We start from the raw sequence: 16,571 nt of genomic DNA, 5'->3' as shown, positions 1-16,571 counted from the left end.
CATGTATATATATTTACATTAAGAAAAACTAAAACTATAATTTTTTTTTTTTATTTCCACGTTACTCTTCATATTTTTTTTTTTTGTACATATTTTTTTTTTTTCTTTTTTTTTTTAAATTCTTATAATTTATGTTGTTAAACTTTCAAATAAAACAAAATCTCCATGAATTATAGACGATTTCCTTGTGTTTTTTTATAATGGTGTTTTAATAAAAACTATATAATTTTTCATTAATAGTAATAAAAAAGAATTATAAAATTAAAATTATATTTTAATACTTCCTATAATCCTTCATGGGCATCTAAATATTTATTAGCCAAAATTTTGTTTTTTATAACAATTAAAATAAGTAGATTAACATAAAATAAAAGCTAGTATTTTTCTTTTTGTGTATTTAGGCACTTTTTAAATGCATGCATTTTTCTATTATTATATGACGTTATAAAATTTTATATTTATGACCTATTTTTCTTTTGAGATATTTACGATTTTTCGTGTTTGATAAAATATATTACATAAAAAAAAATTGAATTAAAAAATATGCAAAAAATTATTTTCTTTTAAAAGAATCTTCATATACATATATAGATAATGGATATGTATGCTGAATAAATATAAAAAAATTAATTAATAGAATATATTTATAGATTTTTGAACAAATGATTAATGCTGATATCATTCTTAAATGTATAAGAACTATAAATATCTGGAAACGTCGATTTATTCTTTTTATATTCTTTATTATCTCTCAAGGAAGAATAAGAATTGAAGCATGTTTGCATGTTTGTATTTCTTTGAGAAGAAACATTAGGGAACAACAATTTCATAATGCTTTCATAAGCCACATTATTTCGTTTTGGCATGTTTGCTGCAACTTTAGTTATTTTTTGAAAATCCATTTTATTGTTATATGAAAAGTCTAAAAAAAAAAATATGAAAAAAGGAGGAAAGGAAAATATTTAATGATATAGTTATATATATGTATTAACAATAAAAATTAAAGCTAAAATTTTTCATATACTATCAGTAGGTGTTTTAGTTAATGTTCCTGCTACCAAATCATTAAAGGTTTTGCTCTTTAGAAAAAAATATATATATTATTTATATATTGTGAATTTATGATATTTTTTATGCATTGAACTTTCATTAAAATACATGTATATATATATATATATATATATATATATATATATATATATATATATATATATATATATATATATATATTTTTTTTAATTCTCTTACTTCGTTATCCAATTGAGTATTAGGAATATATTTAGTGTCAAAACCTTCTCCTACAACAAATACATTTGGCATATTGCAAATCATCTGTCCAATTTTTTGATAATCACAAATTTTCATTAAAGGACGTAATTCACATTTATATAATTTAAACCATTCATTTGTTAAATGTATAAATTTAATTCCATATATGCCATGTTGTGATAAAATATAGACATTTTTTTTTATTTGCTCTTTTTCAAAAAATGTTTTTTTAGCTATTACAAAATCTTCATATGTTAAATCGCTGGAGTAATAAACAGGACCGCACAACTGTTTATTTGTTTCATATTCACTAAGTATAATGCCACTAGCTTTATATTTTAAAAATAATGAATTCTGTTTTTTGCAAACATGAATGACTAAATTATATAAAAGTTTATGCAAATGGTATCTTAGTATTTCTAAATTTTCATTTTTAAATAAAAAGGAACTTTTTTTTTCAAAATTATCCTTATAGCTTATCTTATCATTTCTATAATTATCAAAATTTTGGTAATTTCCACTTTTATTTGATTTATACATAAACCTATCATAATGTCTATTCATGTTCATTCTATGAACTTTTAAATCTTTTCCCAAAATACTAAGCAAATTTATTGTGTTTCCATTAAGGTAAGATTTAGCGATATCCTTAAAATAAAAAATATGAAATAAAATAAACATATAGCTATTCACAGAATAAATTATATATGAGAATATATATAAGAAAATAGTCTTTATACAAAAAAAAAAAAAAAAAAAAAAAAAAAAAATTTATTTAAAAATAAAATAATTTATATGAATTAAAAAAAAAAAACTTACTTTGTATGTTATATCTTTGAAATACTGAGAATTGCTTAGTGATGTAAATTTAGATTTCGTAAAAGTTTTAAAATTTGCTTGCTTATCAGAAAATATATTATCATAATATTCTTGAGCAGCATCTAAAGTAAAAATTTGCATTGTTCTACCATACCCTGTTATTATTAAATTAGGTATTTCTTCTAATAATTTTCTTAATTTTTTTGTTTTATAATAATTTAGATAAAAACTTAAAGGAAATTGATCTGAGTATGTTTTGTTCCATTCACTTTTAATAGATGAGACAAAAACACCTATAAATTGTTCATTAGTGTTTTCTCTTATATGGGAATTAAAGAAGTCAGAATTTTTTGTATATTTATCACTTGATAAATTTTCTGATTTAAATAGGTTCGATGTATCATATGTTTTAAAACTTTCATTCTGATATTCTGAACCATTTGTTCCTGATGTATTTAAGAAATCTAAAATATTAACTTTTTTTTTGTCATTTTCATTATTATTTATATCTACTTCTTTTGCATTAAATATGTCAACTTCATGTTTACTGACATTTTTCTGTGTGTCTATATTTTCTTGAAATTCATCTTTTTCATTTAATTTATTTTCAGACAATCTACTATCTACATATTAAAAAAAAAAAAAAAAAAAATTTATAAAATATATTCTCCAAATAAATTTTATAGGAACTAGAAATATAATATTAAGAGAATATTAATACATGCATATGCATATTTTTATTTACACACAAAAGAAAATAAGACATACACGTGTTTGAAGTAAAATCAAAAAATAATTTATAATATGAATATAATTTTTTTCGTATGTACAATTTTTTAATGACAATAATATAAAAATATATAAAGTGGAGAATTTATTAAAAAAATATATAATAAAAAAAGTTAATAAAATTTATTCTTCATTAATATTATTTAATTTTTTTTTTGCTTTTTATTTTATGTATTATATAAAATTATATATAAATTATTTTTTTTTTTTTAACAATGAAATTTTTTTAAATGATATTTACTTGAATATAATATTTGATCCTTTATTTTACTTATTTCATTCCATTCAATTTTTTGTCTTTCTGATAAAATAACTATTAATTGAAACAGTAGAATATGCAATTGCATTTTTGTCAATATTTTAGGGATTAAATTTTTGTTCGAATATTCTTTATTACTAGAGAATTTATTTTTATTATAGATATTCATTAAACCATTAGAATAATTATTTGATTTACAATTATAATTATCATTTAATTTATTTGCAAAAATGTCATCAAAATCATTTGATACTATATTGAAACTTTCACCAAATAAAATACTTTTCAAATTTGTTTGAGGTATTTTACAAGATGATTCATTACTTTTATTAAAAGAATAATTTATATTTTTGAGACCATTAGAATTGATTGATTTTATTAATTGTATATTATCAAGTGAATTTATTTTATTTTTATTCATGCTAAAATTATTATCTCCATTGTAAGAATTAAAGCTCATATTTTTATTAAGGAATTGCATAGAAATACTATGTTTCTTACTATTTAATTTTATGGGTGATTTAAGTTTTAACTCATTGCTGCTTAAGGATTTTATATATTTTAATTCAGGTATTTTTGAATCAAATGTTTGCGGTGTTATCCTTAGTTTAATATCATTAGGAAATTCTAAAATTTGAATTTCCTGTATTTCTTCTAAAAAGATCTGTAATTTATCTATGCCACAACGAATTTGTAATGCCTTTAAATTAAAAAGTGATCCAAATATTTTTTTCACTTCTTGTGGCAACTTAGTTAATGATACACTATTACTTATTGGAGTTTCTTCATCACTTAATTTTGAATTGTAATTAGTACATTCCGCAAGTGTACCCAATATTATCTTTACAAAAAATTGTTTATTTTCATCCATTTTAGGTGTTTTATATTTAATTATTAAATTTTGTTCAGATATCCCGTTTTTTTCATTGTTATCACTGTTTTTCAACTCATTTTCTACATTTTTACCAGTATCATCTTCTATATCCTTTTTCACTTTTTTTTCCACATTTTTTTCTGTACTTTTTTCTATATCTATTTTTGTATTTTTTTCTATATTTTTTTCTTCATTTTTTTTTGTATCGCTTTCGACACTTTTTTTCTCATCATTTTCTATATTTTTATCTGAATCTTTTTCTATATCTATTTTTGTATTTTTTCCTATATATTTTTCTTCATTTATTTTTGTATCGCTTTCTATATGTTTTTCTTTACCTTTTTCTATATTTTTTTCTTTTTCGTTTTCTACATTTTTATCTGAATCCTTTTCTATATTTTTTTCTTTTTCCTTTTCTACATTTTTATCTGAATCCTTTTCTATATTTTTTTCTTTTTCCTTTTCTACATTTTTTTCCTCATCATTTTCTACATTTTTATCTGAATCCTTTTCTATATTTTTTTCTTTTTCCTTTTCTACATTTTTCTCCTCATTATTTTCTACTTTTTTATCTGAATCTTTTTCTATATTTTTTTCTTTTTCCTTTTCTACATTTTTCCCCTCATCATTTTCTACTTTTTTATCTGAATCTTTTTCTATATTTTTTTCCTCATTCTTTTTTTCATGTGTTTCCGCACATTTTTCTTTATTTTTTTCTGTATCTCTTTCTACATTTTTTTCCATTTCTTTTTTATTGTTTCTTTTTTCTTCTTTAATTTCTTCATATATTAAACAATAATCTAAACTCCTTAGCAAGTCAAAAATATTAGTAAATCCTGCATGATTTAAGTTTAACAATGCATTATATTTTTTACAGTATTCCCCAGAAATGTTTTCTAATTTAATTCCTTTATATGCGAAAGATTTTATTAACAAAATTATATTTTTTTTTGTATGTCTAAAAAAAAAAAAAAAAAAAATTTATATGATTACATTTTTGTAATTGTTTCTTATGCAGACTAATTATATTTTTTATGTATGTACTGTTGAATTTTCTGATATATATACAAAGCATTTTGTGGCTTGAATTCTGGTGCAATTGGGTTTAGCTTGCTTCTAAAAAAAAAAGTTATGAATATATTTCAGAAAAAAAAAATAACCATTTACATCTCTATAATAGTATGTATCTTACTTATGCTTTTGAATAGTTTCACTTCCTGTTTTTTTCTCAATTTCACATTTCAAACTTTCTATATAACCTGAATCTGTAAAATTGTTTTTTTCTGTAAATTATTAAAAGATGAAAAGTAATGATAATAACATATTTGTATTAATATATATATATATATGTAATATTAATAATTATCGTATAATAAAATTGTCTATTACGTTAAATGAACACTTTAAATAAATACAAAAATATTATTTTCATATAATATGAAGATGCATTAAAAAGCTATAGTTTATCGACATGGTTCTTATAAATAATTATATTATCATATAATTTATAAGCATACTTATATGTTTATCTGATAATACACTATTATCTAATTCTTTATTTTCAAGAACATCATCCTTAGTCACATGATTATTATTATCCTTGAAGAAAAGAAATAATTTTTTTTTTTTTTTTTTTTTACTTACAAATTTCTTTTTCTATAAATATATATATTATTTATATTTCTTTTTCAATTACTAGTTTTTCTTTGTCCTTTTTGTCTTCGTCTAGTAATATATCCATATTTTCCTTGCTAAGAAAGGTATAAATTTAAGTTTCTTAATTTTATCTAAAACAATATTCATTAATACTTTGTATTTATTTTTATTATTTAATTTTTACCTGCTATTTGTAGTACTATTTTCATCTTTTTTTTTACACAAAAGAGTTCCACTTTTTCTGTTTTTTGAAGGTTCTTTTTCACTATTATTATTTAAATTATTTTTTGAATCAGAACTCATGTTTAGAGATAAATTTTTATTAAAGTTATCTATTATATTTTTGTGTGACCTATCCAATTCTTTTATTTTATCTGATATAATATTTGTGTTTAATTCTTCTTTAACACCTGTTTTGTTATAATTCAAATAATTCAGAAGACTTGAATTTTTATCACTTGTTTCAAATATTATATTATTGTTCATCTTACTTAAAAAGAAAAAAGGAAAACATTTTTATATATAAACTTCTATTTATGTTATTTATATTTCTAATAAAAATAAATATACTTAAGAACTTTTTTTTTTCATTATTACTGATTTTTGAAGATAAAAATATTTGTATTTAAGAAATAAAGATCATGTAAATCTGATTGTTTCGGTTTGTTTTTTTCAGATATCAATTATAAAAAAACCAATATAAAATTATCACTTGTATACATTATAAAAATAGATAAAACAAGGAAAATATGAAACTAATAATACATATTTTGCTTTCTTTAAGTTAAAGCATAAAATTATTCTTGTCTCGATTCACCAAATATATGAAAATTGTTAAGAATACTTCCATATATATAAATATATTATTGCATAATTAAACAGTATGAATATATTAAATTAATGCGTGAAATAGACGTTGCATTTTTTTTTTTTTTTTTATTTCATTTTATATAATAAATATATTAAATAAATTATGCAGCAAAAAATAAAATAATTTATAAAGACCAAATATATTTAATTAGTGTCTTTGATGCATTTTAAGAATTAGTTTTTATTTTTACACATTTATTTTTATTAATGTGTGCAAAAATAGAAGTGTATTCTATGGAAAAAAAAATGAATAAATTATTTTATGACTTGATCTATATTGATATACGAAAAAAAAATTAACACGTCAGCAAAAAAAAAAAAAAAAAAAAAAAAAAATAGATAGATAGATAATACATAAAAAGTATATATTTATATGATGTGCTATTTAAAAAAAAAAAAAAAGTTTAAGTGAATATCTTTCTTTTTTCAGAATTCGTTCGATATTATTACGTAAGTTATATACCTTTTAAAATTTTCAAAATAAATCTATATTAAAAATATTACTTACAAGATATTATATGTTATAGATAGATATATATTATCTAACTAAAAACATTTAATAAAAAAAAAGTTCTGAAGTTCCGTATAACAATATGGTATCATTTTGGATTATTATATTCATTAACTTATTAAAAAAAAAAAGGTATGTGGTGTGTGAAGGTGTTATCATTTAACCGTATGTACGATACTTACACGTTATAGCTATTCTTTCTTTTGTTGATATATTTAAGTTATTTTAAATATATAATTTAAGTTATTTTTATGCATAAAAACATATGTAACTTCTAAAAAAAATTTTGCCTTTTAAAAATGTTTTAAAATTTAATAATAATGAAAGAGAAAATTATAACCTACAATAATATTTGTTACGCTATTTTGCTACAAAAGTATTTCAAAATATATATAAATTAAAGAAAAATAATAATTATATTAAACCACATAACACTTAAGATTAAAAAGTTAATAATGGTTCGAAATTTAAACTATTAAATAAAATTGATATTCTAAATAAAATTAACATAGACATTTTAATTTTGTTAAACTAATATCATTATTTAGAAATATGGAATAACTCATTATTTAACACTTTTTTTTTATTTTTTATTTTTTTTTTTTTTGAGGAAAATATAAAAAATAATTATAGATGATATATGAAAGTTTTTTTTTTCTTTTTTTATTGCACATTTCCTATACACACAAATATATACATCTACGTCTATGTTTATATTTAACCGCATAATTTAATTAAAATATATGAATCTTTTTTTATGAAAAATACACATAAAAAATTAAACTTTTTTGTTTATTTAGTTACTCATTTCTCTGTATATTTATTATTTAAATATCTATTTTAAATGATTAAATTTTATAACTATTTAATATTAGCACAGAGCCTAATAAAAATATATATATAAATATATATGTATACATATTTTTCATTTTATTTATAATATTGTTTTTATGTATAGTAATATGTATTTATTATATAAAAATTTTAACCTGCAAAAAATTAGCTGAATTATATATATTAAAAAATTATATATATTTGTTAACTCTTAAATGCCTTTAAAAAGGAGTATAGTAAAAAAGATTTTTATCATTTAAGTTTATATTGTCATTTTCTTTAAAAAATAATATGTGTATATAGAGCTTTTTTATTTAATGGTATGTTATTTTCTAATTTTACTTTAATTTAGTGAATTATACTTTTTTATATTTATTTATTTATTTTTTTTTTTTTTTTGGAATCCATAAATCGAATAACAAAATTAGTATGTTATATAATTAAAAAATAATTATAGAATTAATAACATATATATTTTATTAGGATTTATAAATTATATATTGTGATTAAGTATTTGAAAAGATCGTTATTAAATCCTATAATTCTCATTTAGACATTTTATTAGAAAAAAAAAAAATAAAATAAAATCTTACGAAATAATATAAAAAAATATGTTAGTTCTAATAACTTAAACTATTAACGTTTATATTTGAAAAAAAAAAAAAAAAAAATTAAATTCATTATAAATATATATAATATACTTTTTAAAATTAATGTTATTTTTTAAAATGTCCAATATAATTATGGGTGTAAGCAGTTGTAAAAATAAAAATATACGCAGAATAAACTTTCATACAATAAATATAAGAACTATAAATTTTTAAATTAAATACTTAAATTTTATTTAAAAAAAAAAAAAAAAAAAAGGTATTTTGATTATATTTTCATTAATTTTACTTATGTTTATATGTTGTAATTAAAAATAAAATAGTATTCTTTATTATTGCTACCTACATAACTACATATATGCAGCTGTGCATGAAACGCAGTAATATTAGAAAATGGATATAAATAAATTAAGAAATGAATTCTTTCATGAATATCAAGATAGTGATATAAAAAATAAAAATTTCTTTTATAAAAATAAAAACAAAAATGATTGTGGTAATTGTAAAAAAAAAAATATATATTGGATAGATTCTCAGAACTATTTGGAGACAACCAATAATAATCTAAGTTTAACAAATCCTCGAAATGACAAACATATGATTAAAAGAAAGAAAAAATTTAATTCTTTCAGAAATACTTACGATCATATCATAAATTTTATAAAAGAAAATAAAAATGATATGAAGAAAATTAGATATTCTTTATTTTTAAAAGCATATGAAAAATCTGAATTATGTCAAATAAAAAAACAAAATAAAAGAGAAAAAATGAACTTAAATAAATATAATAAATATATTGATATAAAAGATGCTAAAGAAAAGCAAAGATTAAAATTATTAAAATTATTAAAAAGTTATCATATTAAATATGAAGGATATACAAGTTTAGATACCCTCTGTGATTATTCAATATATTTTCAAGATAAAAGTGTTAAAGATACACTACTAAAAAAACAAAATTGTGATAATTTTTTATATTATTTAGTTACTATAGGAATTTCATATAATGACATAATAAAAATGGCTAGTGTATTTGAAAATATGGAATATTTAAAAAATTGTAATTTGTATATGCTTCCTTGGATATATAAAAAATTGAATGAATTTCACAATTTTGATGTAAAAACATTTGTATTACATTGTGTAGCATATTCAGTAGCTACATTAAATTCTTCTTTATATTTGTTTATTAGATATAAAACCATAGCTATCATTTTCCCATTATTTATAACTTACACATTACTATCAGCACCTTTTTTATTGCAAGAAATAAATTGTGGTCGTCTAGTTTTAGATGGATGTATATCTTTTTTTTGGTCAATAAATTATTATCATTTACCAATAGCAATGATATTAATTATATCATATTTTATTTCTATAATAAAATATATAGATTTAATATGTTTACAAATTTATTATTTTTCTTACTACTTTAAAGATAATAATCCATGGATTTATAAAAATATAGATACAAAAATATGTTCTAAATTTAATGGTAGCAAAAATATTTGTAATTTTTCCAGAAATATATGTTATTATAATGAAAGTACTAACACATGTGAAATAAACAATATAAAATTGGTTATAATATATATTATTTCTGTATATGTATATTTATATAAATATAAAATTTTATTATTGATTATATATATTTTTTGTTATTAGGGTACAAAGATATATGATATGCTTTTAAATAATTATGACAAAACAAAAAGTCAGACATTTACAATGGCTATAGTACTATTTTCATTTTTCTCTTTAATTTTATATAATTTCCTTTCAAAATATAAAACTTCCCATAAAATTGTTAAAATATTCTTATCTTTTCTAATTCTACTTTTTGTAATTCATATTTTTTCTATTCGTGACTTTACGTTCATTAGATTTCTCTTTAACGATTTTAATTTTAGTAAAATAATAAGTATACTTTCAAATCATGAAGTCTGGATTTTATGTATGATTCATTGCACCACAAATTTATCGTTGCATTCAGGAGTGTATTTTTATTCTTCAAAAGGATTAAGGTATGTATATAAAAAGTTATGATATATATTTAAACATATTTATTAAAAATGTTATAATAAAAATAAATGCAAATATCAAATTAATTCCATTCATAAGGATATGTGAAGACTCACAAATATTTATATTTAATTTTTAATTTTTATATATTTTTGATACTATCAGATTAGGTGTGAATGTTATTTCTTCAACTTATTTTATTATTCTATTTTGTTTTTTCCTGGATATACTTATTTTTGTAACATTTGCAAATATAATTGCAAAACATATAAAAAATATAGATAAAAATTATTATTTTTTAATAGAATTAATGAAAAAAAACGCTTTTTTTATTTTAATTCCTGTAGCAAATAATTACTGTAGAAAATTTACCTTATTTTTAAGTATATATGTTGCAGTAATCTTCTTAACATTAATTTTATTAGCTGCATCTAAAAGAGTTGATATCTTATTTTTATCTATAAAGGATATATATAACTCTAAAGGCTCAAAGATGTTCATTGCGATATGGATATTATTATTTTTATTTTATTATATTTATAGAGTTGCTGATAGTAATTTTAGAGTTATATTCGTATCATATTTATCACAAATTTTTACTTTATTAATTTTACTCTGTGTAAATTTTAATTTTTTCTGGCTAAGCGGATTAAAAGAAACAGCACAAAAATTAGGCAAATGGTACTTAGTTTTTACGGTTCTTCTAACATTTATTAACGAATTTTTTTTAATTTATTGTGAAATTCACTTAAAATTAGCAAACAGAGTTTTTTTATACTTTTTACGTCAATTTATAAATATTTTTATTATTCCTTTTATTTCCATAATTATTTGCCAAAAAATTTTAAGATTAAAAGATAATGGATACTATAACAAAAGTGACATGAAAACAATAATGGTAAAATTAAATATATTATCAACCTTACATATTTGAATTTATAATTTTTATATATATTTACTTAATTATATACAGATTTATAATTATATATATATATATATATATATATATATATATATATATATATTATTTTTATAGCGAAGTACTTTTTCGTTAGCCTTGGGATGTACTGATAAATCAGCCAAAATTCAATTACAATTTATTCCTAGGTCAAAATATACAACATATTTCAATATTTTTTTAGTGTTATATTTGAAATACTTTGGTATAGATTTAGTTTTTATGTGTTTTTTATACGTAGCAAATAATTTTTTTGTTGAAAATGAAGTTTTTTTTAAGAAAAAATATTCAAATGCTGGAATTAATGAATTTATTGTGTTATTACTTTACATAATATTTCTTTACGTAGTGTATATAAATATCCCATTATTTCAATGGATAAAAAAAAAGAGGTTTTTAAAAACTAATAATTTTAATGTTCTAGATTTTCCTGTATTATTTGAAGAAAAAAAAAAAGAAAAAAAAAATGCATTATTTACAGAATTTATAGATAAATAAGAAACTAAAAAGATTATTATTTCATTAAATTTCTCAATTTTTTTTATTTTTAATCTGACGTATTTTATTATTTATATAACATTTAGATTTTAGTAATTATATTTATTATTTTTCTTCATGTTTCATTGAAAATATTTTGTATTTATAACTGGTCACACTTTTAAAAATTTGTTTAAAGACAAAAGTAAAAATGAAAATAAATACCCAAATAAAAAAAATAAAATATAATAATTTAAGAATATATATTCCCCCTTATGAAAATATAGATAATATATATTTATGTTATAACTATTTAAAATATTTAGAATTTTTTAAATTATTTTTTTTTTTCTTTCTTTAAGTTGATATAAAAATTAAAAGTTTTATATGGAAAAAATCTTTATTAAATTATAAATAGATTATCATTTTATTTTTCTAAAAAATTAAAAAAAAAAGAATTATATTAAAAACATTTTGTATAAATCTGTCTTTTGCTAAATCATGTATTTCATATAGCGTCATAACCAGTTTTATACATTTACTATTTACATGAATATTTATTTTTAGTAAGACTTATAATTATTTTAAACATTTTTTATTAATATTTATTATACAATTTAATTTAATGAAGAGACAAACAAATTAAAAATATGCATAGTTATCCTAAGAATATGAAGTAACACATAAAACTGTGAACGAAAAATAAAATATTTATTTTCACAATACATGTATATATATATATAAATTAGCCTTTAAAACATTTACATTTAATATAAAGTAAGTATTATTTGTTATAAACAAAAAAATGTAAGAGTAGAAAGGATTAAAAATGTAACACAAACAATTTATAAAAAAAGATTTATAAAATTATAAGCCTAATAATTTTAAAGAAACGAAAAATATATGAATATCATCAAACAAAAATTCATAATAAAAATGTAAAAAAAAAAAAAAAAAAAGAATGAAAAAAAAAAAAATAAAAAATAAAAAAAGAATTAAAACAAAAATGGAAGTAAAACAAAATGAAACAAAACAAAAAAAAAAGACAAGACAAAACAAAACAAAACAAAACAAAATAATATGTTAAACATAAGAATTATCATAAAAATAAAATATTATAAAATATATAATTAATTATAATTTTTAATAAAATTTATAAATGACGATTTATTTCTCTATTAAATTTTTTTTTTTTTTTTTAATAATTTATCCTTAACTTATATTCTAATAAATTGGAAAATTTCCGATTATTTTATTAATTATAGGTTTATTCTTAAGTAGCTTTTTATGTTCACAATCTTCTTTGTTAAAATAAATAGTATATGGTAATTTTTCTTTATCTATGCTTGTTAATGGTACTTTTTTCTTTTCATCATTTATATTACTTGTAAAAAAACTATTCTTGTTAAAAATTTGTTCATTTTTATAATTATTAGGATAAATATCATAAAATTTGTTATTATTTTTAATATTATATGAATTTTTATCTATATATCTAGTATCTTTATTTTCATATTCTCTCAAATATATTTTATCATTATTTTGAAAGCTATACTTTATATCACCTAAAAATATTCCGCTTTTTTTGGTATTATGAGGTAAATACATATTTTTAGATTCTACAATAACTTTAGGTTTCTCTTTATTTAGTAAATTTGCATCTAAGCAATTGGGGATATTATAATTATTTTTATCAAGAAAATAAGATTTCTGCCCTTGTTTAAAATTTTCAGCGTTGATATAGTTTTCATTTATATATTTAGGATTTTTATTTAAACAATTCACAATATTTCGCCTATCTGAATTATTAATAGGTGAATTATTATATTTCTCATTTGTATTATTATTGTTATTTAATATTATTACATTCATAGAATTAGCATCCTTTTGCAAAGAAGTAATATACTTATTAGCATCTTCGTTTTTTAATATTTTCATATAGTTACTATTCAAATAAATATTTTTATTATTATAACCATATGATTTTTCGAAACAAGTATTTTTTTCTAGGTCTTGTTTGTTAATGCTATACAGATTAGTATATTCCCATTTTCTTGAACCATTTTGATTATGAGATAAATAATTTTCATCTTTTTCTACTATATAAGGCGTATAAATTTTCTGCTTAAAATTTGTTAGATCCTCTTTGTATACTGAATTGTTACATTTATGATTACATATGACTTGATCAACAGATTTCTTTATATTATTCTTTCCTTCAGCTTCACTTAAAATATATACTTTACTAGTATTTCTTATATTGTTATCCTCATTCGTTATTTGTACTATATTATTTGAATTCTTTAAATTGTATTTATTTTTTTCATTTATCTCAATATTCTTTAAGTTTTTGTTATTTAACATTTTATTATTATTTATATCTACACTTTTTTCTGATATTATATTTGAGTCATTTCCGTTACTTCCAGTTACATAGACATTCTCTTTATTTAACTGATATTCGTTATTTATTTCGTTCAACAAATTTTGGTTTTCTCTTATTTTTAATTCCTCTTCTAATACATGATTTATCTCTTGTCTTATTTTTGCAAAATCCCTTAAAGAATTGGGGCATAAAGATTCCTTCAATATGTCGTTTCTTAATTTCGCTGCTAAATCACAATCAAAACCACATTCTTCTAAATCCTTCTTGTCTACATTTTCTCTTGCCATAAAGCAGTTATATTCTCTTTCTAATTTAATCATTTTTGAAAGTATATCTAGTTTTTCTCTTTTCACTTTATTCATTCCTCTTGTTCTAACACCTTTATATCCTTCAATAATGGTTTCCATTATTTCTTTATCTACTGCTTTTGATAACATTATTCTTAATTCCTCCTTAAGTAGAAAAATAGAAGAATTATAAACATATATATATAATAAGAAAAAAAAAAATAGATATATATTAATTAATAATTGTATGTGTAATTATTTTATTTTTATTCATAAATAAATTTATATAATAATTTAAATAATTTAAATATTTTATAAAATTAATGGAATTGTAAAAATATAAATTTATTACCTTAACTTTTTGAGAAAAAATTTTATCTTCACATTCAAGCTCTTTTAATTGATTTAAATAATCTATATTAAAAAATATATTTAATTGCAAAAATAGAAAGAAAATTAAATAATAAAATAATTATATATGGAATATATATATATATATATATTTTACTTTGTTGTTGTTCTATATATGGTTTTAATTTAACAAAAAATTCATCTACAAAAGAAATAGTTTTTTTAAAACTTTGATTCCATAATGTTTGTGGCTTAAAAGTACATTCTTTTTCCTCTTCTTCTTGTTTTCTAAAATACAAAAAAACATGAAATTATTTTTAAAATAAAAATCATGTTACTTTATATATACGTTAAAATTTTATTTATTTTAAGTTGATTATATTTATTTATTAGGTTTAATTTACTGTCTTTCTAAAGATGCTTTGAGCTGTTTATTCATTTCTTCTTTAATTGCTTTTTGATGAATAAGCTGTAAATTAATATATAGAATATATTACATAAAAAGTGCATATATTTACAACAAAATGAAAAATAAGATAGTTAAAATAGTATTTAACTTAAATATATTAAATTTAAACTAAAATTTAAAATTCTAAATATAGATTCATAAAAATTTTAATAATTGCAGTTTTTTAATCATCATATTTATTTATTTTTTTTTATTTTTTTTTTCACATAAATATGTGATTTTATATTTATTAAAATCTTACATTCCTCCATTTTTTTTCCCAAAGCACATCTTGCTTCTTTTTTCTAATTTAAAAAATAAAAATTAAATTAAATTTTAGATTATTTCTATAATTTGTTTAATAATAGTTAATTTTTTATTACTTCAAAGAGCTCATTTTCAAATTTTAAATTATTAATTAAAAAAAATATAGTGAGTATTTTTATTAATAAATAAATTATTTTATAATCCTTTTCTATTATATATTAAATATCTTTTATTTTTATTAAATATTTATATAATTTTTTGTCTTTTTTTTTTTTTTAATTTAGAATAAAAATACTACAAAAAAATCTTGAAAATAAGGCTGTATGATTTTTTTTTTTAAAATATAAGTAATAGACTGAATAATAATTAAAAAAAAATACAAATATAAAAATACATAACAAAATTAAATGAAAAATAACTTTATATGCAAAGAGTGGGATAAAACAAATTACAAAAAAGAAAAAGGAAATAAGGAAAGATAAAAATGATATAGAAAAAAATAGAAAGAAAAAGATATAAATAGATGGAAATCAAAACAAAAAAAAAAAAAAAAAATAGCTTTTTTTCAGTAACTAATTTATTGAAAAAAAAAAAAGAAAAAAAAACATTTTTTTTTTTTTTTTTTTTTTTTTTTTTTAAAGGTAGTTTAAATATTATAAAACAATTTAAAAAATAAAGATATTATTATATTTCTTTTTAATTTTCAAGAATATACTTTCTTTAATTACAATGTTTCTATATAAATTTTGTTTATTGAATGATATACAATAAAGTAAATTACTCTGTTCATCATATGCATCTAATTATTTTAATAGCTGTTTTTTTTTTTTTTTTTTTTTAATAGAATTTTCATTATTTTTTTTTTTTTTTTTTTTAAATAAACCCG

At 18.3% G+C, this 16,571-nt stretch overlaps 3 protein-coding genes across 3 annotated transcripts; 1 reads left to right on the top strand and 2 right to left on the bottom strand.

Moving 5' to 3' along the window:
* Positions 1-644: 644 nt before the first annotated feature.
* PGAL8A_00037100 (conserved Plasmodium protein, unknown function) lies at positions 645-6,152 on the bottom strand (the record flags this gene model as incomplete). The annotated part of the gene is made up of 10 exons (XM_028674373.1): positions 645-922; positions 1,025-1,079; positions 1,249-1,917; positions 2,089-2,711; positions 3,119-4,968; positions 5,055-5,126; positions 5,203-5,293; positions 5,528-5,609; positions 5,707-5,761; positions 5,851-6,152. 10 exons carry the CDS (start codon positions 6,150-6,152, stop codon positions 645-647), a joined length of 4,077 nt encoding a protein of 1,358 aa, XP_028530733.1.
* Positions 6,153-8,882: 2,730 nt separating this feature from the next.
* Positions 8,883-11,967, top strand: PGAL8A_00037000 (amino acid transporter, putative; the record flags this gene model as incomplete). Its single annotated transcript, XM_028674372.1, has 4 exons — positions 8,883-10,070; positions 10,155-10,513; positions 10,677-11,409; positions 11,548-11,967. The coding sequence occupies 4 exons, from the start codon at positions 8,883-8,885 to the stop codon at positions 11,965-11,967; spliced, it is 2,700 nt and encodes an 899-aa protein (XP_028530732.1).
* Positions 11,968-13,170: 1,203 nt separating this feature from the next.
* On the bottom strand, positions 13,171-15,815 carry PGAL8A_00036900 (conserved Plasmodium protein, unknown function; the record flags this gene model as incomplete). The annotated part of the gene is made up of 6 exons (XM_028674371.1): positions 13,171-14,784; positions 14,972-15,033; positions 15,128-15,258; positions 15,375-15,439; positions 15,681-15,723; positions 15,802-15,815. The coding sequence occupies 6 exons, from the start codon at positions 15,813-15,815 to the stop codon at positions 13,171-13,173; spliced, it is 1,929 nt and encodes a 642-aa protein (XP_028530731.1).
* Between the last annotated feature and the right edge of the window lie 756 nt (positions 15,816-16,571).

Source organism: Plasmodium gallinaceum (genome assembly GCF_900005855.1).
Source record: "Plasmodium gallinaceum strain 8A genome assembly, contig: PGAL8A_v1_21, whole genome shotgun sequence".
NCBI classification, from domain to species: domain Eukaryota; phylum Apicomplexa; class Aconoidasida; order Haemosporida; family Plasmodiidae; genus Plasmodium; species Plasmodium gallinaceum.
This window is presented reverse-complemented; position numbering and strand designations above follow the sequence as displayed.